The sequence below is a fragment of the Macaca nemestrina genome, chromosome 17, assembly GCF_043159975.1.
Source record: "Macaca nemestrina isolate mMacNem1 chromosome 17, mMacNem.hap1, whole genome shotgun sequence".
In the NCBI taxonomy this organism is placed as follows: Eukaryota; Metazoa; Chordata; class Mammalia; order Primates; family Cercopithecidae; genus Macaca; species Macaca nemestrina.
Window position 1 is genome coordinate 78104806 of NC_092141.1, and position 25932 is coordinate 78130737.

General features: G+C 34.9%; 1 protein-coding gene across 1 annotated transcript in view; it reads right to left on the reverse strand.

Moving 5' to 3' along the window:
• The window catches only part of LOC105469058 (ATP binding cassette subfamily A member 10), a 95665-nt gene that overhangs the window by 43784 nt on the left and 25949 nt on the right, over positions 1-25932 (reverse strand). Inside the window, 12 exon segments of the mRNA XM_071083513.1 lie at positions 729-848; positions 1089-1228; positions 2396-2486; positions 2945-3083; positions 3797-3916; positions 4117-4292; positions 4686-4796; positions 5867-5925; positions 10594-10762; positions 21591-21738; positions 22702-22887; positions 23095-23236. Coding sequence (XP_070939614.1) covers positions 729-848; positions 1089-1228; positions 2396-2486; positions 2945-3083; positions 3797-3916; positions 4117-4292; positions 4686-4796; positions 5867-5925; positions 10594-10762; positions 21591-21738; positions 22702-22887; positions 23095-23236 — 1601 coding nt within the window.

Sequence of the window (25932 nt, forward strand, 5' to 3'; positions counted from 1 at the left end):
AGAATGGTATTTTGTAGGTTTTCTTCTCAGGTTTTTATAGTCTTAGGTTTTACATTTAAGTATTTAATCCATCTTGAGTTTATTTCTGTATAGAGTGAAAGGTAGGGCTCTGGTTTCAATCTTCTGCCTGTGGTTAGCCAGTTATCCCAGCACCATTTATTGAACAGGAAGTCATTTCCCCATTGTTTGTTTTTACTGGCTTTGTTGAATATCAGATGATTGTAGGTGTGTGACTTTATTGCTGTGTTCTCTAACTTGTTCCATTGGTCTATGTATAGTAGCCTCCTAATTCTTCTAATTATTATTACAAAGTAAACTAAGGAAATAACATTTTATTACTTCTTATTAATACATTAATTATAATTAGTTTATTAGCTAATTAAGAGCACATTTTTATAAGGAATGGCAAGTAAGAGGCAGTATCAGAACTCATCACTATAGCAGAGAGTTTTGATGATAAGGAAGAAGTGGTCATTGCAAAGAGATGTGTCTGTCACTGACATGGGAAGCAGACAGATGTTGGAAAGCAATTTGCCTAGCACCAAGACTGATTATATTCGATATAAAATGATTATAATACTTTTAAAAGTGGACAATGCTATTTTCTGTCTAATGCATATTATAGGTAGAAATCCACATAAAAATCTACAAACATGAATTAGAACATCATCTTTTTCTCTTCTCTTTTTTTTTTTTCTTAATTTTCTGCTACACACACATTTTTATACCTGGTTCATTGATTGCTGATTTTCCTTCTAGGTTCAAGAATACTTCATTCAGAGTTGTCATTGAAACACCATAATTCCTTATGCCCTGGTCAGAACACTTATCAAGGTCACTGTAAAGATCTAAAAAGCCAAAAATAATAAATCAATGCAATTAAAAGTATCAATGAGTACATCAAAATACTAATGTCTAAATGTTACTCAAAATAGATGTCTACAAATGTTTTCATATTAAAGCAATCACCATAATCCAAGGAAACCTTTTCTATAAGCTTTAGAACTCGATTCATAGAACAACAGAAAATGCAATCAGCATAATCATGAACACTTACATATATTCCATGTGATTACACAGTAAGTTACCTGGAAATCTGTTCGTCTTTTCCAAAGGCAAACTATATACAAGGTTTTCTTCACTTTCTGTTGTTAACTTGGCATCAGGAATGTGCTGTTTAATAAGGGATGTGATTTTCTCTGTGTCACACATTTCATTCCTGTGTAAACTATTATTCAAAAGAGCCATAAGTCTCTTGAATTCTTTTCCAACACCACTACTCATGAAAAGATAGTTTTTTATTAAACAGTTTGTATGTATTACAGACATATTCTACTTAACTGTAGTAATTGGTTCCTTCAAATCACATACTCCACTTCAAATTGCTAATTCAACTTCAAAGTGCTAATTGGTAGCCTATTTTGCATTATTTTAAATGGAAAAATCATAGTACATATCAACACCGATATGTATATATATACACACACATATATATGTGTATATATACATATATAAAACTATCACGATTGTGCTATGTGTGTGATACATATAAAAAATCATGATAGGATATAAGATACATGAAACATTGCTTCTTAATAAATGGAAAATTAATAAGGTTTTTAATAAACAGTTGTTTTCTATGCAGTAAGTGGTTTCTCTTAATGTCAACAACTTCTATTTGCAGAGCTTGTTTGTGAGTATTTGATGCTTTCTAAAATGTTCCCATGTGATATTCTGCCATTCTATCAATGAGATTTGGAATATAACTACAGAATTCTAGTGCAAAGTGTTTTGCTAAAATTAATCAATGGCTTATTGAGGACATAAAGATAATTTTTTCTATACAAATATTGGCTTTAAAATGTTGTACAGGCCGGGCACGGTGGCTCCGCCTGTAATCCCAGCACTTTGGAAGGCCGAGGCGGGTGGATCACGAGGTCAGGAGATCAAAACCATCCTGGCCAACACGGTGAAACCCGGTCTCTACTAAAATTACAAAAAATTAGCTGGGTGTGGTGGTGCATGCCTGTAATCCCAACTATTCAGGAAGCTGAGGCAGGAGAATCCCTTGAACCAGGGAGAAGTTGCAGCCACTGCACTGCAGCCTGGCGACAGAGTGAAACTCCATCTTCAAAAACAAACAAACAAACAAACAAACAAACAAACAAAAACGTTGTATTGAGAAGAAGTATACTTTGTTTTTTAATTAGCGTGCTTAAAACCAAGAGATAACCAACAAAGGAAATGTTAACGAGGGAGACATTTTGGGCTGTTTATTGCAACACAATTTCTACCAAAAGTTAACTTGCCTTTCTTACATTTCTAAAGGCTTCTATAAAATGTCACCCTCATATTAATATGCTCATTTAGAAATAAACACACCTAGAATACATACCTTAAATGATATCCAATACCCCACTTTCGCTTCAGAAACAAAGATGATCCTGCACATTTCAACTTCCCTTTAGACAGAAATACTTTCCTATCTGAGTAGAAAGGAAGATTCAAAATATTATGTGAAGAATAATTCCTTACATGGTATATTCTCTACTTTGGATACCAAAACACTGAATGAAATTTGTAAGATCAATACAACTGTAATGTCATTAAGCCCCTGGGTGCAATATCATTTCTAATCCCCATGCCTATTGTGAAACAGGCCTCAGAAATTCACTGCATTCCCCGTAGCTAATCAAGTGCCACAAAACTTTCCAAGGATGGCCTGATTCTTCACCTCTTCCTTTGTCTACATACTTTGCTATGTAACTTGGCAGGGTTACACCCCATGTGACTTGTTGTAGTCAATGACATGTGGAGGCTTGAAATGTTTTATTTTGCCAATAAACTGCAAACAAGATTTTCTTCTTTTGAAAACAGGCTATTAAAAATAACTCTCATGTTAAATCCTTAAATAACTAGTTGGAATAAAGAAGCCAAGAATCACCAGCCAAGATGTCAGCCTCATCCATGAATTGGGTACTAAAGAGGATAACCCGGTCTACTTTATGCTCCTTCAGGAGGCTCCACACTCGGTGCCTTGAAAAGGGATCCAATCCAGCAGTTGGTTCATCTAGTAGCAAAACCTACAGAGGAGGAAACGTATGAAAGCATCTTCCTCTTCACAGTGAGGATCTTCAGAAAGCACCATGAAAACTAGTATGATTTCTAGACTCAAATACAGTCCTCCACCAGATCCCTAATGTCAGGGCCTCTGAGCCCAAGCCAAGCCATCCCATCCCCTGTGACTTGCAAGTATATACATCCAGATGGCCTGAAGTAACTGAAGAATCACAAAAGAAGTGAAAATGCCCTGCCCCGCCTTAACTGATGACATTCCACCATAAAAGAAATGAAAATGGTCAGTCCTTGCCTTAAGTGATGACATTACCTTGTGAAAGTCCTTTTCCTGGCTCATCCTGGCTCAAAAAGCTCCTCCACTGAGCACCTTGTGACCCCCCCACTCCTGTCCACCAGAAAACAACCCCCCTTTGACTGGGGTTGGTAAATTTCCTTTACCTACCCAAATCCTATAAAACGGCCCCACCCTTATCTCCCTTCGCTGACTCTCTTTTCAGACTCAGCCCACCTGCACCCAGGTGATTAAAAAGCTTTATTGCTCACACAAAGCCTGTTTGGTGGTCTCTTCACATGGACGCACATGACACCTAACAAGCTTGATTGGTACTTTATTATAAATTTTCCCTCACATTTGGTAATTACAGTAGAAGTTGGACTTTAATAATAGTTGTATATCCTCCAATCTAAATTAACTGTAAAAATACATTTTTTCTCTCACCTGAGGATCTCCTAAGATGGCAATCCCTAATGTTAGCTTTCTCTTCTGCCCACCACTTAATTTTTTAGCAATAATGTCTTGAATGCTTTGCATATCTAATTCCATTATAATTCTTTTTACCTATCAAAAAAAAACTCTGTGTTAGCAATACCAAATATTTTACTTTAAGCAGTTTTTACTCTCTAAAAATGAAAAGAATTTATTGTAGAACTTCATTGATTAAGCTTTATCTATCAAAGAGTAAAGTAATAGCTGAACAAAAAAAATATAGTCAAAAGTAAATTATTTCCAAAGCCATCAATTTTAATGTATTCCTCTACCTCTTGTTCCACTTCCTTTGGCTGAATCCCTTTTATTTTAGCAAATACCCTGAGGTTTTCTCTCACAGTGAGGAAGTCAAATTGAAAATTGAACTGTGGACAAAATCCAATGTTCTGTCTAATTTCTTCCACGGCAGTTATTTCAGAGAGTTGGGTATTATAAATAGTGGTTGATCCTATAAATAGAAATTTAAAAGGCTTTACTGCCAGAATGTTAATTCTATGCAGAGTGATAATATATGTCAATATTTAGATTTTGTTCAAAAAACTTGTTTTTATTAAAGAAACTTCACATTTTCCAATTGCATAATTAATACAATGAATAATTCAGATTACTCTTAACATAAATATGTGTCCACAGCAATGCAAAATACACATGGAATGTCAAATAATAGTGGAATAGAGATACAAATGTTTTCATGAATTTATGTACATATGAGATAAATATTTCCTGTTCTAAATTATTCAACTGTGTAACAAGTCCAATATACAGAAATAATTTTTACACAATCAAATCAATTTACAACTTGCTTTTTCAGCCAACTTACTTTGTAAAACTATTTTCTCACCTTCTGTAGAAACAGACAATCCACTAAGAATGTTTAGCAGTGTTGATTTACCAGCTCCATTATGCCCAAGTATTGCAGTGATCTGTCCTTCATATATGTCAAAAAATATGCCTGTTTTAGAATAAAATGTGGAAATTAGATTTTGGATTATATGCAGATGGAATGGACCTTAAAATTGGAAAAGTAAAATATATGTCAGCATTTCATTTCATTGGTATCTTAATACATCCCCTATTAAATTATACATTTAATTGTATAAGTGATGTATTCATGAAGACAAAGCTTCAATTTGTCTGGAGAAATTGGATCAAGACTGGGAATATAAATTCCTACCTTCTTGCTTCCTTCAAATCCTTTGACTGTCAAAGAATCTATACATTTAATATTTAATAAAGCAAAGACTACTAGGAATAAAAACAAAACAGTTTATTTGCTTCCAAGGCAAAGGAAAGCAGTGTGGCTTAAGAAATTGTCTCCCTGAGGCTTGCAGAGCTAGAAACAGAAAGTCTGGGTGTAGAGAAAAGGGGGAGAGTTTATTTCATATTTGGAGGGAGGTAGAATTGGTAAGGAGAACATTGGTGAAGTATCTCCTGGTATTGGTCATCATTCTGTTTTATATCACAAAAGTATGGGCATGATATTTAGAAATATCTGCTGGGATCTAAGACATGTCACAGGCATTTTCACATATATGTGCCTAAGGCTTGACAACTTTTTCTTTAATGTTTGAAAACTTAACTCCATCAGAAAACAAGAATTCAGTTAGCATGCCAGAAATTTTAAGAGATTCTCTGAAGACAGAAAACAGAGGGAATTAGATTGTCAGAGAGTCACAAATCAGGCAAACCACAGCCCAAAACAGATGATGAAGAGTTCTATGAAAGTAAAACCAATTTCACTGATACTTCAAGCTTAGTTTGAGAAAGTCAGGTCAAAGATTATAAACTGGTATAAACCGTGCATTCCTATTTTTGAAAAAATATTTTATATATAAATGTATATATAGAAAAAAGGTAATATATTATTGGTGATTATCCTTCATGGTACAAACATATTTTTACTTTTTTTGTTTTCTCCATATTTATTCTCTAATGTTCCACAATAATTATTTATATTTTCAGATCACAAAAATGTCTGTTTTAATTTAAAACATTATCAAGCAATGAGGTTTTTCTTTTTACCTTGCAATGCTTCTACTTTTCCAGTCTTTCCATTATATTCTTTTCTAACATTTCTGATTCTGAAAGAAGATGAAGTAATTTGGAGGTAAATGCATTTTCTAATATTAATAACACAGATTACAGTTCATAACTAAGTCGGGGAACTTCACAGTAAAGGGTATCACTCTCAATGGGACCTAAGGAGGGCAGTAGAAAAAGCCCTCCCCTCACCACTCCCAAAAGAGATTTACACAGACCTGCTAATACTCTTACAAAGCTTGGCATTTCATATATTCCAGCTATTTCTCTAAGTTATCAAATGAATAAGGGAAAGCTAAAATTGAGAAAAAAAAAAAGAAGAAGAAGAAGAAGGCAAGAAGGGAGAGAAAGAAAAAAAGGGAGAGAGGCTTTCCCTCAATCTTGAAACCCTCTCAATCATTATCTTTCACAGGTAAATTTGTCAAAATAATAATCTTTACTCCCTATTTCCATTTCTTTATCCCACATTTATTTCCAAGCCTAAGACAATATAGCTTCTCACCTTACCACTCCACAAAAAACTATTCTCAATGAAATTCATCAATGACCATTCTAGTTATCAAATCTAATGAACACTTTTTAGTCCTTATTTGATATCCCTCATCACTGTTTTAAACTATTACTCACTCTTTTCGTAAGTCTCTACTTCCCTGGCTTCTACATTTTGGCTTCCACATCTTCCTCTTACTATTCCGTTTTGGCATACTTTATGGACTCCTTAAATTGGATTCTATACTTGACCAATTATTTTTCTTATTCTCAAACTTTTGCCATACAATCTTACCCATTCTCATGGCTTCAACTGCTACCTAAATTCTGATGATTCCCAAATTTGTGTTTTAGAGATTTCTTCAAAGTTTCAGATATTCTGCTTTTTACTATATATGTGCACTTGGGTATCAAACTGAATGCATTGTATTTTCCTCTAAACCGGCCCACTTCCATTCTCTATCTCAGTTAGCATTTCTACTATCTACCCAGGAACTCAAGCTAAGAGCCTGAGAGGCATCCTTAACTCTCTCTCTCCCTTTTTCACCCCATCCTGTGACCTACAAAATTATTACAATTTAACTTCAAGAATTTATGAATTTAACTTTATAAATCTATTTGATTTTATCTCTTTACCACTTTTCTTTTACCTTCTTGCCCAGGCTCTTTTCATCTTTCACCTCAACCAAGGCTATGACCTCTGTGCTGGATTTTTAATTATCCCCTGAGATGGAGTCTCGCTTTGTCGCCCAGGCTGGAGTGCGGTGGCGCGATCTCGGCTCACTGCAAGCTCCGCCTCCCGGGTTCACGCCATTCTCCTGCCTCAGCCTCCCAAGCAGCTGGGACTACAGGCGCCCGCCACCTCGCCCGGCTAGTTTTTTGTATTTTTAGTAAAGACGGGGTTTCACCGTGTTAGCCAGGATGGTCTTGATCTCCTAACCTCGTGATCCGCCCGCCTCGGCCTCCCAAAGTGCTGGGATTACAGGCGTGAGCCACCGCGCCCGGTCAATTATCCCTTTTCTATCAGCAACAATCTCTTTTCTTCTGCAATGCAGAGGACATACCAGGGACTAGATTTCACAGAACCCTCTTTTCAGTATCAGATTTTGCTAATGAGAAGGACATGGGCAAGATTTGGAGAGAAGAAATAAAGCAAGGTCATTATTCTCGGTTCAAGTGAGCCAAGCATATTTGCAGGCTCAAGGTTTGCAACAGCTTCTCAGATTTCTTGACAAGTACTGTTTTGCTACTGCAGATTAAGATAACTGGTGAGAGATTTCCCAGAAAATCCCTGACATTTGCGGCAGTATACCGACAAACTTCTTGAAAAACACCCATTTCTGTGCATCAGGGTAAGGTCCTCAGTGGCTATTTCCCGACTTTCTGGCTGTAACTTAACCTTCTCTCCTCTAAGTCTTGTATATTTGTGAATCCCTAGTCCCTGTATTAAACCACTTTGCTCCCACAATATTTTCAGCAACTCACTTTTCCTGACCAGACCTAGACTGATAAAATACCCTAAATATTTCTATTTCTTCAGTTGCATCACCCTCAAATCCATTCTTCATAAAGCTGCCAAAGTGATCTATCAAAGTTCTGGTTACCTAATCTGCCTCCTTAAAAATCATTCAGTGATTCCCCACACTATACAGGATAGCCTAATCTCCTTACCTTGGCAAGCAAAATCTTCCATGATCTGATTTGATCCCTACATCTTAAAGTTTACCTCTCTCTTGTACTTTAAGGTCAGAAATGTCAGTTCCTTGTGTTCCCTAGACATACACACTGTCTCTTGCTCTACTAGGTGGCTTATGCCATATTCTATGTATGGAAGGACCTTCACATACTTTATATGACCAAGACCCTTCTCTTTCATAAGACTCACCTTAAGAGTCACCTCCTTTTGACCTTCCCCACTATACTACACTGGGTTGGATGATCCTTCTTTATTTCTTCTAATTATCTGTGTCCATCTCTACTACTTCTTTTATCAGTTATCTATTTTAGTGTCTATTTCCCTAGACTCTGCACTTCCTGAGGCTAAAGACTATCATTAATCTCTGTATCCTAATTCTAGGAGAGGGGTTGATTAATGATGAATAAATTAACAAAGTAATTAATTTGTCAGCAGTAACAGTCTGGTCCAGAATGATCAAAGAGTTGCTGGCTTCAGGTATGTTAGGCCACTTCCTATAGGATGTTCCCTGTATCTCTAGGTACAGACAGGGGGAACATCAAGGTAGATGACACTGTATGCAGGTTTAGACAGGCTAGAACTGTCACATTTACCTGGAAGTATACTCAATTCACATTAACGTCAAAGGGCAAATTAGACCTAAGACCACTGAATAGGATGGCTAACATCAACCACTTAGGAGACCCAAATAACCTCTCTCCACACCATACAACCACACCATCTCCATTGTTCACTGGATGAATATGGATCAAACTCGTGATTCTGGGCATTTATTGAATCATGCCCTAAAAGATGAGCTTTTGGCCTGACAAAGGAGGAAATAATATAATTTAGTCCTAATTTAATTTGTTATGTGCAACAACACTAAATTTTCTGTTGTCAATGTAATTACTATCAGAATTAATAGCAAAGAAAGTGATAAACTATAGCTACAGAATAACTATAAAAGTCTTCATGCAGGAGATAGGACTTGAAAGACTACTAAAAATTATAGAATTTGAGAAATTTCCTCAACTCCAGGGAATAGAGAACTTTCACCTTGATCTTTTCATGTTAGGTTATAGTATTCTCCTTCTCCTGTTGTCTCCTTCCTCATTTCCCACTGCTCCCAGATACTTTCACCAATCACCTACATATCTGTTTCAAAATAAGGTGAATTGATATTGGTCTAACTGATTTAGTATATTTGGGATATTCCTAATAGCTAATATTTATTGAATACCTAGCAATGAGCCATGTAAAAGCTTTACATGTAATAGCTCATTGACTTTATGACAAATTGTGTATTATTGTTATGCTCATTTTTAAGATGAAGAAACTGATGCAAAGGAGGTTAATACTTTAGCTGAAATTAATAAGGGGCAAAGCCAGGATTCAAACCAGTTGGTTTAAATCTACAGACTACATCATAATCACTATGATCTACTGTCTCCTGAAAAAATACTTTTAAAAAGATACCTTTACATAAATAGAATGCCACTTAAGAATATTGCCCAAAAATCTTGAATAAAATATGCAAACACCTAGGGAAGTATGCACTAAATTATAGCAGAATCTTTTACTGATGGTTCTCCCTGCATTATTTCTTATTTGTATACTTTCAGTCAATCAAACCAGTTTGAATGTACAACTAACATTTATGCAATCCCTATTACGTAACAGGCATATATGCTAAATTGTCTTATTATTTATATTATTAAAGATGAAAGAGAGGCATTATATTTTATTTATTTATTTATTTATTTATTTATTATTTTTGAGACAGGGTCTGGGTCTGTCGCCCAGGCTGGAGCGCAAGTGGTACCATATTGGCTCAAACTCCACCTCTTAGGCTCAAGCCATCCTCCCACGGTCAGCCTCCCCAGTAGCTGGGACTACAGGCACGCACCACCATACCTGGCTAATTTTTGTATTTTTTGTAAAGACAGAGTTTCATCATGTTGCTCAGACTTGTCTCGAACTCCTGAGTTCAAGTGATCCGCCCACCTGGGTCTACCAAAGTACTGGGATTATAGGTGTGAGCCACTGCACCTGGCCATATATTCTTAGAAATGAATGAAAAAGAAGCTTAGATGGCTCATATAGTTTAACTGAAAGTCACAAAGCTATTAAATTGTGAAGAGACCTTTTGACTTCAAATTTCAGTCCCTATACTCCCTAAAGGAAGATAGCCTAAGTTTGAAACACATGTATAATATATACTTATATACTGCATATGTATACATATACATAACACAGATGTATGTGTGTGTTAGAAGACAAAGCAGAGAGGGAGTATAAGTGGTGGGAGATGATAAGATGGAAGACAGAAGATGAGAGGCAAGAAAATGATAGGTCTCTTAAATTTTACTGTTGATAGTATCAACAGTTTTTACTTTGAAAATGGTGAATGAGAGAAATTTAAGATGATGGCAGAGAATAATAAAAAGAAAAGAACACATCATCTGTATCAACATTTGACCTGCAGCTTCATTTATTAAGCTTTTACCAATAAGTGTACACGGTCACATAATTTCTTAGTTACCTTATGGCTTCTTTTCCATGGAACTCTGGAGAAACCGGTTCAAAAGAGTCATCAGAGGAATGCTCAGAATTTATTTCATTCTCAAAGATTTCATGATGAGTATTTTGATGTTTGGACCAAAAGGAAGACTTAAGGAAAAATAATGGAGAATCCCCATGGCCATCTTTATCTAATAAATAAAGATACAATTACATATTGCATCAATTAAACCACACTAATAAAAAGGAACATCTGTCCTTTACTTGCTATCAATTTTGAACTTAATTTATTACCTTGGGCATTTACATTTATAATGTTGAAAATAAACCATTACAGGTGCATTAAAGTTAAGACAGAGCTGTGGCTTTCAATAAGTTATCAGCGGTGATTGAGAAAAGTAAAAGCGCTCATGAGAGGGAATACAGTTCTAGCTGTAGGGAATCATATCAAACATCAAGAACATCATTTTTTGGATTTCCAGACATTTGGATGCTAAAAAAAGAGATGTGTAAGCTGATCCTGCCATAGCATATGCAGACATATTATTTTGATAATATAGAAAAAATATTGAAAATAGTGAGTATATAATTCATCGTAAATTAAAAGAGACCTTTTTTCCGAGTCCTAAGAATACAACAAAAGCACAAAAATGAACATCTTAAGAATGTAAAGGTAGACATATGGCTGGAGAACTTTTGTCAAATAGGAAAAAGACATAGAAAGGAAGAAAATTAAAATTAAAGGATCATATGTAAGAGGCATGGGAAATATTTTTAATTCATTAGAAAAATTAAACACAGATTAAATTGTTTCTGCCATAAGTCTTCTTATGTTTTATTTTATATAAATTTTTTCAACCAGATACATAGATAATTCTTTGACTTTTTATGACCTGGAATTATACAGGGATCTGTATCAAGAGATAGTTCATATCATTCCCCAGTAGAAGGGGCTCTACGTATAATCAAGTAAAAATGGCTTGACAGTTAAATGGACTTTTATCTATTAGAGTAGAAACTACAGCTGCAGATCTAAAGAAGGAAAGAGAATAATATGAGATGGTGTTTTAATGATATATCCACAAAATAGGAATTTATTGGTGGTAAGAGGAGGAAATTTAAAAGATTTTTCAGAAACTATAGGATAATTAAAAGAATACAGAATTTTCACAGGTAATATTTTACTGCAAGCTGTTACTGAAAGTTAATATAATGTAGGGGGATGAAGCTGAGCAAAGAAGAGCTAAAGAAGAGACAGAACATATAAACTTCTTGATATATGAAAGCAAAAGATGCTGATGACATGTAGAAAAATGTATGGGAAAGAATGGACAAGTTATAGATAGAAATTCTTTGACAAGAGAAATGAAAATAGTATTGTGGTTTTAGAGATATTATGTGGGAGAGAAGAAATGTTCAAAAACGAAAATATGTAAACACATCTAGAGTTGAACTAGCCAAAAAGAGAAATTATACTATGAAAAAACAAAGCAAAAATTTTAGAAGGGGAAACAAATTAAAATTCAAAAATGAATTCATTTTATTCATAGAAACTATAGTATTTTTAAAAACATATCAAAAATCAAACTAATGTTTTATATTCTTGTTTTGCTACTACTGTAGTTGTTGCCTGTCCTCGTTAGTGCCTCACCTCTAGTAGCCAAAGCCAGAAACCAGTGAGCCATCCTCACCTCTTTTCCCTCTCTCTCACTTCCCCCAACTTCTATATAATTAACCACCAAATCAGATTGTTTCTATTACCTAAGAATTTCGTGAATCTGTTCTCCTCTCTACATTACAATGACATCTTAATTTGATACTCTCAAACAGATTAGTATCCACCTGCTTTCAGCCCATTCTTCATGCAGCTGCCAGAGAGAGCTTCCTAAAATGCAAATCTCACCAGTGAAAGAGCCTACATACACTACTACTTCAGTCTCTCTCCATTTTTTGCATCAGTTGTTCTAACGTTTTTGGATTTTGTATACAAACAATATTTCAAGACACAAATACATTGTGTTAAGGATAGTTTAAAAGCCTATCTGTTATGCTATAACCATCACTGCAAAAATGAAATATTTTCACTACAAAATACAGATAGAGAAAAGCTATGATCTCACAATAGAGAAGACAACTTCAAATTAAAGAATTAAGATATATAAATAAATTTCACATTCTTTCTCTTATCTGACAAGGTGAAAATTTTGTCAGAGATCATCACCAATACTTGAGTTGCCCAAGTGGACACAATCCAAAATTCTGTACATGCCATATCAAGTGAAAATTATGACCAGGTACCTATAGAGGGGCTTATTGGAGATAAGCCTCAGAATCTCAGGGATCTTTACATGCTATAGTGTAATGTGCACAAGCATGTGCATCTGGGAAAATCTCCCAGTAATTCTTGTACACTGGTTAATAATTTCTACATCACAGACTCCTACTATGCACGAACTCTGCCAAACAATTTTTAATTTCCCTTATGATATACTATTTCACATTGCTGAGCATACTTGCTGTTGACTCTATGGCTGGATAACTGCTGTCAAATAGGAAAGGATATAGAAAGGAAGAAAATTAAAATGCATTGCTGAGCATACATGCTGTTGACAATATGACTGTAGACAAAATGTGTTTTCAAGATTCTTTCAGATGATTTGTTTTTAAGACTCTTCTCCACAAGATAAACTTACTTATCCTCTAAATGCAATTTGAGGTGTTTCCTCCATGCCTTTCTAATTTGACAACCCTAGAACTTACCCTCTCATGGAACCCTGTGGTATCCTCTCTTATTACACTTCTTACACTACATTTAACTACTAATTTACATAAGTATTTCCAATGCTAACTGCAAAAGCCTTGAAGACTCAGACTGTTAACCCATCGTAGGCTTCAATAAGCGTTACATTTTAAATGGATAAGTAGATTAAATCTGATGTCTAATTGGTATAGATATTATTAGCAATTCTTGGTTTGTTTTGGTTCAGTAAAAGAATTATAAATGTAAAAACATTTACATATAACCTCATCTAAAAATAAAGATTTGAAAGATGCTTATAAAAATTTAGATTGACCAGGCACAGTGGCTCACGCCTGTAATCCCAGCACTTTGGGAGGCCAAGGCAGCTAAATGGCTTGAGGCCAGGAGTTTGAGACCAGCCTGGATAACATGAGCATTAGGTCAGAGTTTCAAAGTTCTAGTCCAAATTCTGCTAAATGTATTCTTGGCCAGTCATATAACTTCTCTAGATCACTGTTTCGGCACCTCTAAGATGCGTGTTCTGGATTAAATAATGAACTGAAAGTTGATTATTAAAAGTATAGATTATACAAACAGGAATTGAAAGGAAAAAGTCAAATTCAGTTTTCCCAGGTTTAAAGATTACTTGTGCTTCTGGGCAGTGAGGCTGGGGGAATATTGGAAAAGAAAAACAAGATGACTATGAATAAGTGAAGGACTTAAAGAAACATGAAAATGTTGCCTATTAAAATGCTAATTAAATTCTAGAGATGAGGAATTTGTGTTACCATATTAATGATCAAAAAGCTCTCAGTTGCATGTAAAACTTGTAATTCTAATCACAACAGAAGATCATGAAGGGGAAATGGTAAAAGCACAAATGTAATATTGCTAGAATTATAAGTCTGGAGTTTCTATCTTTATATCTAACTGTTATAACTGAGCTTCATAGTAGATGGGATTTGAGCATACAATGTCTGTGAACAAAGAACATTATTGTTTTTATTAAAGCTTAAAAACCCATCATCGTGTTGTAGAAACTTACCTTAAATTTAGGACCTCCAGACATTAGGTAGATACAAATGATACAGAAAATGTGATTCTAGAATAATACTTTTCTTTTAAACAAAACATTCTATGTAAAATTTGTCCCCTGACATGCTCAGAGGTATCATTTAAATGAAAAAAAAAATGAAGTTGGTATAGCAGACATCAACAAGGTGTGTAATGGGACTTCCCAGCACTTGTTCCCTAGCAGAAACATTAACTTGAAACAACTATCCACTCAAAAATACCTTCACAAGCGCTAAGAAAACCAGGTGACCGAGTACAGCACCTGAGTGTAGTAACTCAGAAATAAGAAAAGGTACATTGAAGAGGGCAGAAAAGACAGTTTTGCAAAACCTGTGCCACCCCTTCCCAACCTGTCAGGCAGCACAACGTGAAAACAGATACCCGCCACTTGAGGAAATGAGAGATTGTTTCGTGTCTGTGTAAAAGCATTTTAGTTTGATGTAGACTCTGTCTCACACCATATACAAATTGATCCCAACTTGTAAAGCTTCAGCTTATAATTTTTCAACTTTACAATGGGTTTATTGGGATGAAATCCCATTGTAAGTTGAGGAATATCTGTACAAAAATCAATTCAAAATGAAGTAAAGACTTAAAAGTAAAACCCTAAACTGTAAAACTACTAGAAGGAAATGGGGATGGGGGTGGGGGAGGAGGCGGAGCTTCATGACATTAGTCTGGGCAATGATTTTTTTTGGATAGGACCCCAGAAGCATGAATAACAAAACAAAAGTAGACACATGAGATTACATCAAACTAAAAAGCTTTTGCATAGCCAGGAAAGCAATCAACAGAGTAAATAGAAAATATTTGCAAATGATACATCTGATAAGAGGTTAATATACAAAATATGCAGCAAACTCAACAGTAAGAAAAAAATAACCCAATTTGAAAATGAGCAAAGGACCTGAATAAACATTTCTGAAAAGAAGACTTACAAATGGCCAACAAGAATATGAAAAAGTACTCAACATCACTAATCATCAAGGAAATGCAAATTAAAACCACAATGTGATAGCACCTCACATCTGTTAGAAAGGATGCTATGGAAAAGATGAAAGGTAAAAAGTGTTGGCAAGGATGTGGAGAAAAGGGAAGCCTTGCCACTGTTGGTGAAAATGTAAATTAGTACAACCGTTATGAAAAACATGATAGAGGTTCCCAAAAAGGTAAAAATAGAACTACCATATGATTGAGCAATTACACTTCTGGTATACATCCTAAGGAAATGAAAGCATTACATTGAAGAGATATCTGCACTCCCATATTCATTGCAGCATTATTCACAATAGTCAAGATATGAAAAAACAAACTGAGTGTCCATCAAAGGATAAATGGAGAAATAAATTGTGGTATATATATATACACACACAATAGAATACTATTTAGCTTGTAAAAGGAAGGAAATTTTGTCATTTGTGACAACATGCATGAATCTGGAGATACATCATGTTAAGTAAAATAAGCCAGATACAGAAATATAAATACCACATAACCTCACTTATATGTAGAATCTAAAATGTGGAACGAACTGAAATAGAGAATAGAATCTTGGCTACCAGCGCCTGGCAGGGGGTGGGGAGAGGGCAGGGGTTGGAGAGGTTGGAAAGATGTTTGTTAGTCAAAGGATATAAAATTTTAGTTAGGTCGGAGGAATAAATTCAAGAGACCCATTGTACAACATGGTGACTATACTTAATAACAATGTATTTTGAAAACTGCTAAGAGAGTAGATTTTAAGTGTTCTCACCACAAAAAAATAAGTATATGAGGTAATGGATATGTTAATTAGATATGGCTAAGTTCACAATGTATATTATTTCAAAACATCATGTGTACATGGTAAATATATCAAGTTTTTGGCAATTAAATTAATTATTTTTAAAAAGGTTTTGTGGTCAGTAAAGTATAGAGACAGTGAATTACTAATTAAATTTTATAAGAATGTATTAGGAAAAACATTATGTTTACTACAGAAAACCAAAAATTTAGTAAAGGGGAAATATGGAATATGGCACAGAATTGTAAAACAGAAAAAATTTTAACCTTGGCAATAATACAGCTTATTTCTTCCTCTACCTACTACAAAGAATTCCAATTTTGTCTGCTAGGTTCCCGGGTTTTGGGGGATAAAGAAAATTAATTTGATTTATATTACAAAGGGTAACGAATGATGGACAAAGGCTAAAACAAGAGATTCCAAAAGGAAGAAAGCAATGAGAAAATAGAGCAGAGCCTAAACCAATTAGTTAAAGGACACTTTTAAGAATTTAGATGCCAGGCACAGTGGCTCACATTTGTAATCCCAGCACTTTAGGTGGCCAAGGTGGGAGGATCGCTTGAGGCCAGGAGTTTGAGACCAGCCTGGGCAACACAGCAAGACCCAACCTCTACGAAAAAATTTAAAAAAAATAATTAGTCTGGTGTGGTGGCAATGTCTGTGGTCCCAGCTACGGAGGAGGCTGAGGTGGAAGGATAGTTTGAACCTGGGAGGTTAAGGCTGCACTGAGCTATGATGGCACCACTCCACTTCAGCCTGGGTAACAGGGAGACCCTGTCTTCAAAAAAAAAAAAAGAATTTAGAGAACAGGGTGTTTTTAATGCTCTTGCCATATGTATAAGTGACAGAATGAGTGCATACAGAAGTAGACAAGCTTTAGGATTTGAAGTTCCATTTTGCCTGTTTGAAAAATAACAATAAAGTAATTTTTAAAATTATCAAATATGAGAGTGCTTTCACTGTGACCTGTATCAAGTTAGGGCAACATGTTAAGATAGTTTTATATGGGTTATGTATGCTACATGCTGCTCTTTAGTCAAAAGAAGAAACTTTATCTAATTAGAGAATTCAATTCATTTCTTCACAGGAATAATTTTTCAAAGTAATTTTGAAGCCAATTTGCTACATACATAAGAAATTACTCACATGAAAATGATACATCATGAAATTGAAAAAGAAAATTGTATTATTTGCCAGGAAGAAACATAGGGACTAAACTGTAAATGATAGTATAATAAAGATTAACCTAACAAAACAAGTCTAGAAGAAAGCCATAAATATTTTTCAAATAAAATACCTGATTTAGAAACCAGATGAATATACTAAAATAAGTAGCGTTTGAAATGACAGTAATAGATTCTGACATGTAAGAAATTATGTGTGAGGAAAACATGGATTTTTTTATAGAGCTAAATAAGTACAGTCATGTGTCCTGAATGATGGGGATACCTTCTGAGAAATGTGTGATTTTGTCATTGTGCAAACACCATAGAGTGTACTCTATAAACCTAAATGATATAGTCTACTACACACCTAGGCTATATGGTGGTAGTCCACGGCTCCTAGACTACAAACCTGTACAGCATGTTACTGTACTGTATACTGTAGGAAACTGTAACACAATGGTATCTCTATCTTATCACATCTAAACATAGAAAAGGTACAGTAAAAATATGGGATTATGATCTTATGTGACCACTGTGGTACCTGTACTCCATCACTGACCAAAACATCATTATGCAGCACATGACTGTACGTTAGTTTTTAGGATTATATGTGTACACACTATCTACAAATTTTATAGTCATTTAAAAGCCATCTGTAGAGCTTATGCTATTACTTTATTATTATTATTATTATTGTTTCAATATTTTGGGGGAACAGGTGATGTTTGGTTACATGGATAAGTTATTTAGTGGTTATTTCTGAGATTTCGGTGTACACATCACCCGAGCAGTGTACACTGCATCCAATGTGTAGTCTTTTATCCTTCAACCCCTCATCCTTCCCTCCAAGTCCCCAAAGTTCATTATATTATTCACATGCTTTTGCATCCTCATAGCTTAGCTCCCACTTATAAGCAAGAGCATATGATGTTTGGTTTTCCATTCCTGAGTTAACTTCACTTAGAATAATGGTCTCTGACTCCATCCAGGTTGCTGCAAATGCCATTATTTCATTCCTTCTATGGCTGAGTAGTATTTTATTTATATATATATATATATAAAAAATATATATTTAACAAATACATATATACACACACTTATATAATGATACATATATATGCCACATTTTCTTTACCCACTCATTGATTGATGGGCATTTGGACTCATCCCATATTTTTGCAATACCACCTTACTCCTGCAAAATGGCCATAATTTAAAAAATAAAAAAAGAATAGATGTTGGCACAGATGTCATGAGAAGGGAACACATTTACATGGCTCGTGGGAACGTAAACTTGTACAACCACTATGGAGATTCCTTAAAGAGCTAAAAGTGGAACTACCCTTTGATCCAGCAGTCCCACTACTAGTTATCTACCCAGAGGAAAAGAAATCACTACATGAAAAAGACACTTGCATATGAATGTTTATTGCAGCACAATTTGCAATTGCAAAAATAGGGAACCAGCCTTAAATAATGCCATTATTTTATTCCTCTTTAATGGCTGAGTAGTATCCTATGGTATATATATATCATATATATATACACATCATATATATCAAATATATGTATGATCTATATATATACACACACCGCATTTTCTTTATCCACTTGTTGGTTGAGAGCATCTAATGTTCATCAGAGATATTGGTCTGTAGTTTTCTTTTTTTGTTATGTCCTTTCCTGGTTTTGGTATTAGGGTGATCCTGGCTTCACAGAATGATTTAGGGAGGATTCCCTCTTTCTCTATCTTTTGAAATAGTGTCAATAGGATAGGTACCAAGTCTTCTTTGAGTGTCTGACAGAATTCAGCTATGAATTCATCTTTTTGAGGGGGGAATATTTTAATTACCACTTCAATCTCACTGCTTGTTATTGATCTGTTCAGAGTTTCTATTTCTTCCTGGTTTAATCTAGAAGGGTTGTATATTTCCAGGAATTTATCCATCTCCTCTAGGTTTCATAGTTTTTGCACATAAAGGTGTCCATAGTGGCCTTGAATGATCTTTTGTACTTCTGTGTTATCAGTTGTAATATCTCTCATTTCATTCCAAATTAAGCATATTTGGATCTTCTCTCTTGGTGAATCTTGCTAGTGGTCTATCGATGTTGTTAAACTTTTCAAATAACCAGCTTTTTGTTTCATTTATTTTTTGTATTTTTTGTTTCAATTTCATTTAGTTCTGCCCTGATCTTGGTGATTTCTTTTCTTCTGCTGGGTTTGGGTTTGGTTTGTTTTTGTTTCTCTGGTTCCTTGAGGTGTGACCTTAGATTGTCTATTTGTGCTCTTTCAGACTTTTTGATGTAGGTATATTATGCTATGAACTTTCTTATTAGCACTGCTTTCGCTGTATCGCAGGGGTTTTGATAGGTTGTGTCACTATTATCATTAGGTTGAAATAATTTTTGAATTTCTGTTTTTATTTCATTGTTGACCCAACAATCATTCAGGAGCAGGTTATTTAATTTCCATGTATTTGCATGGTTCTGAGGATTCCTTTTGGAGTTGATTTTCAATTTTGTTCCATTGTGGTCTGAGATAGTACTTGATATAGTGTTGATTTATTGAGACTTGTTTTGTTGCTTATCATATGGTTTACCTTGGAGAAGGTTCCATGTGCTGATGAACAGAATGTATATTCTGCAGTTGTTGGGTAGAATATTCTGTAAATATTTGTTAAGTTCGTTTGTTCTAGGGTATACCTTAAGACCATTGTTTCTTTGTTAACTTTCTATCTTGATGATCTGTTTAGTGCTATTGGTGGAGTACTGAAGTCCCCCACTATCATCATGTTGCCATTTATCTCATTTCTTAGGTCTAGTAATAATTGCTTTTATAAATTTGGGAGCTCCAGTATTAGGTGCACATAGATTTAGGATTGTGATATTTTCCTGTTGGACTAGTCCTTTTATTATTATATAATGTCCCTCTTTGTCTTTTTTAACAGTTGTTGCTTTAAAGTCTGTTTTGTCTGATATAAGAATAGCTACTCCTGTGTCCATTTGTATGGAATATCTATTCCCACCACTTTACCTTAAGTTTATGTGAGTCCTTATGTGTTGGGTGAGTCTCCTGAAGAGAGACCAGTGGGGTAAAAGAAAAACCATCAGGTGGGGGCAGGGTTAGGCATGTCTGAGCTCCGACTTTCCTTGGGTGGGGTTTGCTTTGACCACTGTGGGGGACAGGTTTGCCGGGGGTGGTTCTCAGACCAATGGAATTATGTTCCCAGGGAAATTATGGCTACTTCTTCTGTATCATACAGATAGCCAGGAAAGTGGGGGAAAGCCAGGAGTGACAGGCCTCACCCAGATCCCACACAGTCAGCAAGGCCAGTCTCACTCCCGCTGTGCCCCCACAACAGCACTGAGTTTATATTCAGGCAGCCAGTGAGCTAGGCTGAGATCTTGCGCCAGGCTATAAGCCTCCCCGCTGAGAAAGCAAGCAGGGCTCTCAGGCCTGGCTAGGCCCTCCCCACCTGCCCACATCTTTGGCTGTGGCTTCTGTGCTAGTGTCGACACTTTCTGTTCAACCCCCTAACCAACTCCCACCCTGGCCCCTTCCGATTCTGCTCAAGAAAATTCATGCTCAGTCAAAGTTACTACAAAGTTCGGCTAGGAGTTTCCTTCACTCTGTGGTCCCTCCCCTATTTTATTACTTTTAATAACACTATAGAAAGCAGTCTTATTGGGCTGATGTTTCCACAAAAGGGAGAGACTTGCTTTAAAGTCTGTTTTGTCTGATGTAAGAATAGCTACTCCTGTGTCCATTTGCATGGAATATCTATTCCCACCCGTTTACAGACCACAGTGGAACAAAATCAAATCCATTAACTTCATATTGTGTTTCCTTCTTCATAGTTTTGAGATTCAGAAGAACAAGTATACTTGAGCCAAATATTAGCAAGAACCAATTAATGAACTATTTTACATAAGTGAGTTCAACTGAAGCACTCAAAAGCATCATTATTCCATAGCTGATTTAAGTGTTTCCCTCCCTCTCTCCAACCAAAACACACACCGACACATATATCCTACCTTTACGAAAGACAAAAACCAAAATAAACACAGTTCTTTTTAATTAAAATTATGTTTAAAAATAATTCAGTTCATACCATTACACAGTAAAATGGAAATGAGGAAATTCTATTGTTTTGAAAATTATCAGAAATGCTTCTTAAATTACAAATAAACAGGTATTAATATATGTTTTAAGAAAGAAAATTGCTTTAAATTTAACTTTAACCACACTATTAACTTACCAGGTAAAACTCGCTCAAAATACAATGTTAATATCAAATAGAAAAGAGCATCAAATGCCAAAATGAAGAAAGTGGCTATCATTATGTACGAATCCCCAGAGGGATCAGGAAAAATAACACCACTTAAGTAATTATCCAGGTATGTAATCTGAGATTTAAAAGAAAAAATAAAATGTTAGATGAACTTATAAAACTATATAAAACAATGTATTTTTTTAAAAAGGTGGTACCTAGACATATGTAATTAATATTTTAATACGTTTTCAAATATGCACAGTAAAGGTGCTACTAGTATTGCTGCTTTTTAAAAATAGAAGTATTCTCACAAAACTGTAAAATGCTATATATGAAAGTAAAACAAAAAAGAGAAATGTAACTGTATCATTAATCATGGGTATTTTGACAAAGAAAATATGGAGAAGTGGACAAGCAACCAAATATAACATACTTTGGAAGGAAAACTTGAAGTGGGCAACATAATTGGAGCCCATTTAAAGAAACATAAAAATTCTAAGTATAAGATATTGCAGAAACATTCAATTATTAAATAAATATTGAAGACTTGAAGAAAAAACTAGAAAGATAATAATGATAATAGTTAACACTTAGATAGTATGTATCTGACACTGTACTAGTGCTATATGTATATAATAGCACAATTAATCTTAAAAATTTACCCCCATGAGGTGGGTTCTACTGACATCCTCATTCTGCAGAAGACAGGCTAAAGGGATTAAGTGACTTGCCCAATGTCACCAGCTGGTAGGCAACAGAGATGAGACCCTCATCCATGCCATCTGGCTTCACTCGTTATTCATAACCTCACATTTTACTGCCTCTTTAAATGGTGATGCAAACCAGAAATTTCTCAGTGGTCAGATAATGGGCAATTATTTTTCTTCTTTAAATTTGCTAGGATTTTACAAATGATCTGCCTGCTTTGTTTATCCATTTGATAAAATTTTGTTGTTGTTCTTATTTAGTTTCTCAACAGCAGAATTTCTTAAAACACAGAGTGGCTGAGTACTAAATTTCATGAGGCACCAAATTCTTGAATAAGAACATATTTTGAAAATCTAATAATAAAATCTTGAAATAATTATGTTCTTACCTGGGCCATTCCAGCAATGAAGGCAAAAGGGCTAAGAAGACTTAATACCCATCCCAAAGACAAAGGAAGTTGTCTATATAACACAGTGAATCCCAGACATCCCCAAAATACAGTGAAGAGAAATCCAGCCAAACCAGCGAGCATAGGTTTCCTTATTAACACACTCATGAGGAAAGCCAATGCTATCTGAAGGAAGAAAGAGTTCCAATTGGTATACTTTTCCTTGAAGAGTCATGAATTCATCAATTTCTCACATTGTCAAAAATTTTCTCAAAACATATAGAAAATAGGATAGAAAATATAGTGACTACACTAATATCCCAAAGAAACATTATTTGCTCATATATTTGTAATCTGAAACAAGTTAAGAGGTAATATGTTTTACCAACTTACCAAAGAAAGGCCGTATAAGCTAAAGAGTGTGAATATCACCATGAAGCCAGTATGAAATATAATTGGGATTGATGTTATGATCAGAGCCATAAAAATGGACATAACAAAGATGAAGCAAACATAGGTCAATCCCCAGGAGAGCCTATGGTAGAAACAAGGTGTTAGTTCAACATGTCACACACATAAATGTTTGGAGAGGTAATATGCAAAATGGTTAAGAGCACAAGCTCTAAAATCAGGGCTAAATTTATTCTAAACGGGTAGCCATGCACATATTCTGACTATTGGCAAGTTACTTATCTTCTCTCACTCTCATCTGTAAAATGGAGTTTTTCATGGTATTCATATGGTTGTTCTGAGAAATAAATGAGATAATGCTTTTGAAGATGTTAGTTTAGCATGTGGCATAGAAAGTAGCCATTATTATAATTATCTTTATAGCTGTAGAACAAATTTTATATTTAATATAATTAAATATACTTTTATTCTTTCAGTTAAATGACTACATAAAATGTCAGTGGAAAAACAGTGACAATCTCCCCTTTAAAAATACTAAAGCTTTCTAAGGTATACAATTCTTCTGAATGTTTAACAGAAATCTTTCCAATTTAAGTAAAGCTCATTTCATTTTTTATCCTTGTATGTCTGTGGACATTAGACAATGTATTATTTTTAAGAATCAGAATACCATAGTGCTACTACAAAATGTGAAACCAAAATAAAGTGAAAGGTATCATGATGCCGGGCACGGTGGCTCACGCCTATAATCTCAGCACTTTGGGAGGCTGAGGCAGGTGGATCGCCTGAGTCAGGAGTTTGAGATCAGCCTGGCCAACATAGTAAAACCCCATCTCTACTAAAAATACAAAAAATTAGCTGGGTGTGGTGGTGGGCGCCTGTAATACCAACTACTATGGAGGCTGAAGCAGGAAGATCGCCACCCCGGAGGTGGAGGTTGCAGTGAGAAGAGACCATGCCATTGCACTCCAACCTGGGCAACAAGAGTGAAACTCCATCTCAAAAACAAAAAACAAGGTATCATGATGATTATAGTTGTACAATTGTGATTGAATGTCAAAGTAGCCAAAACATTGTTGCTTTTGAAAATCTCTGGAAGTAGATTGAAAGGTACATTTTAAACAACCACCATATGATCCAGCAAATATACCACTGAGTATTTTTCCCAGAAAAATTAAAACTTATGTTCATACAAAAACCTGTACATGAATGTTCATAACAGCTTTGTTCATAAGCGCCAAAAACTAGAAACAACCTGTATCTCCTCCAAAGGCTGAAGAATTAAACAAACTGAAATACATCCATACCATGGATTTTATTACTCAATAATAAAACAAAAAAACAAACAAACAAACAAACAAAAAAACCAAGCTATTGATAAATGAGAATTTGGCATACTTGAGCCTTATTTGGGCAAAGTAGTATCATCTACTGAGCTAAGTAGTAAATTTGTGCCTGATCAGATAGAAAGTAGAAGAAGGGATAATATAGAAGAAGTGTGAGGGCTTTACAAGAAATATAGCAGTTTTACCTCAATACCTGGGATACTTGCATTTGGCAATGGGTTCTTATAAAAATTTAAAGAACAAAATTTGCAAAGCTATATTTTTTTAAGAAAATTATATCTTTTTTTATTTAAAAATCTATTTTCCTTGTCTTTGAAAAGAGGACAAAGAGCTTGTCCAAGACACCCTCTCCAATAACAGATGCAACATATCAACTAATAAAAAAATTATATCCAACACAAAATCTGGTATCTTGTACCCTTGTACAGTTTTATATCAGGGAAGAATCATTCAGAAATTTAGATCCAATGTTTGAGGTGATGGATATCCCAATTATTCTGATTTGATCATTATACACTGTATATATGTATCAAGATGCCACACATACCCCACAGTATATACAATTATGATGCATCAATTAAAAATAGCAAAAAAATGACCAAAAAATCTGAATCCAAACTTAATACTTATCTACTGTAAAGCTAATAATATGGTAGGGATTTCTGTAGTCCAGTTTCACAAAAGGCTTTTTCTATCTCCTTTTCCCCCTTGTCATTAAATTCATTTTATTAATATTTTTGAGTTTTGTAGCACAGTCTCTGAAAGAGTGCTGTTTTCTTAGGCTTGATTCCTGGCTTTATTGCTTATAAGTTACAGGTTTTAGGGAAAAATCTTAACTTTTCTCTACTTTAGTTCTCTTACCTGTAAAATGTGGATAACAGTTCTATCATCCCTAGAACATGGTAAAGTACTTAAACAATATTATTATTTCTATAATTATTAGACTATAATACCTCATTATTATTAAATATTTACTTTATTACTATAATTGTATACTATCTCAAAGTCTAGGGGGAAAAGGACATGGATGAATGAATGCATAGATTCATCTATGGATGAATGCATAGATACATACATAAATGCATAGGCTAGATAGATGGAGAGAGATGCCTTTCACCAGGCACTAACAAGCACCGAACATTCTGCTGTGTGATTTAAACATATTGCTTCATTTAATCCTGAGACTGTTTGATCAATTCCACCCAAATAACATTTTTACAGACTGTGACCTGGCCCCAGTGACACTGTGGTAAATTCATTTATTGTCCAAAATTTTTTGAACCTTTTTCTGCTCCTCACTGTTATGAAAAGCAGCATAATTTCCCATGTCACTAAATGTGAGACTGTCACTTTGACTTGCTTTGATCTCATGGTGGGCAGAACATACTTCTTTCCCTCTTGACTTTAGTTTTGTCCATGTGACTTACTTTAATGAGATTTTATTATATACGATGTGAGCAGGAGCTTGAAATGT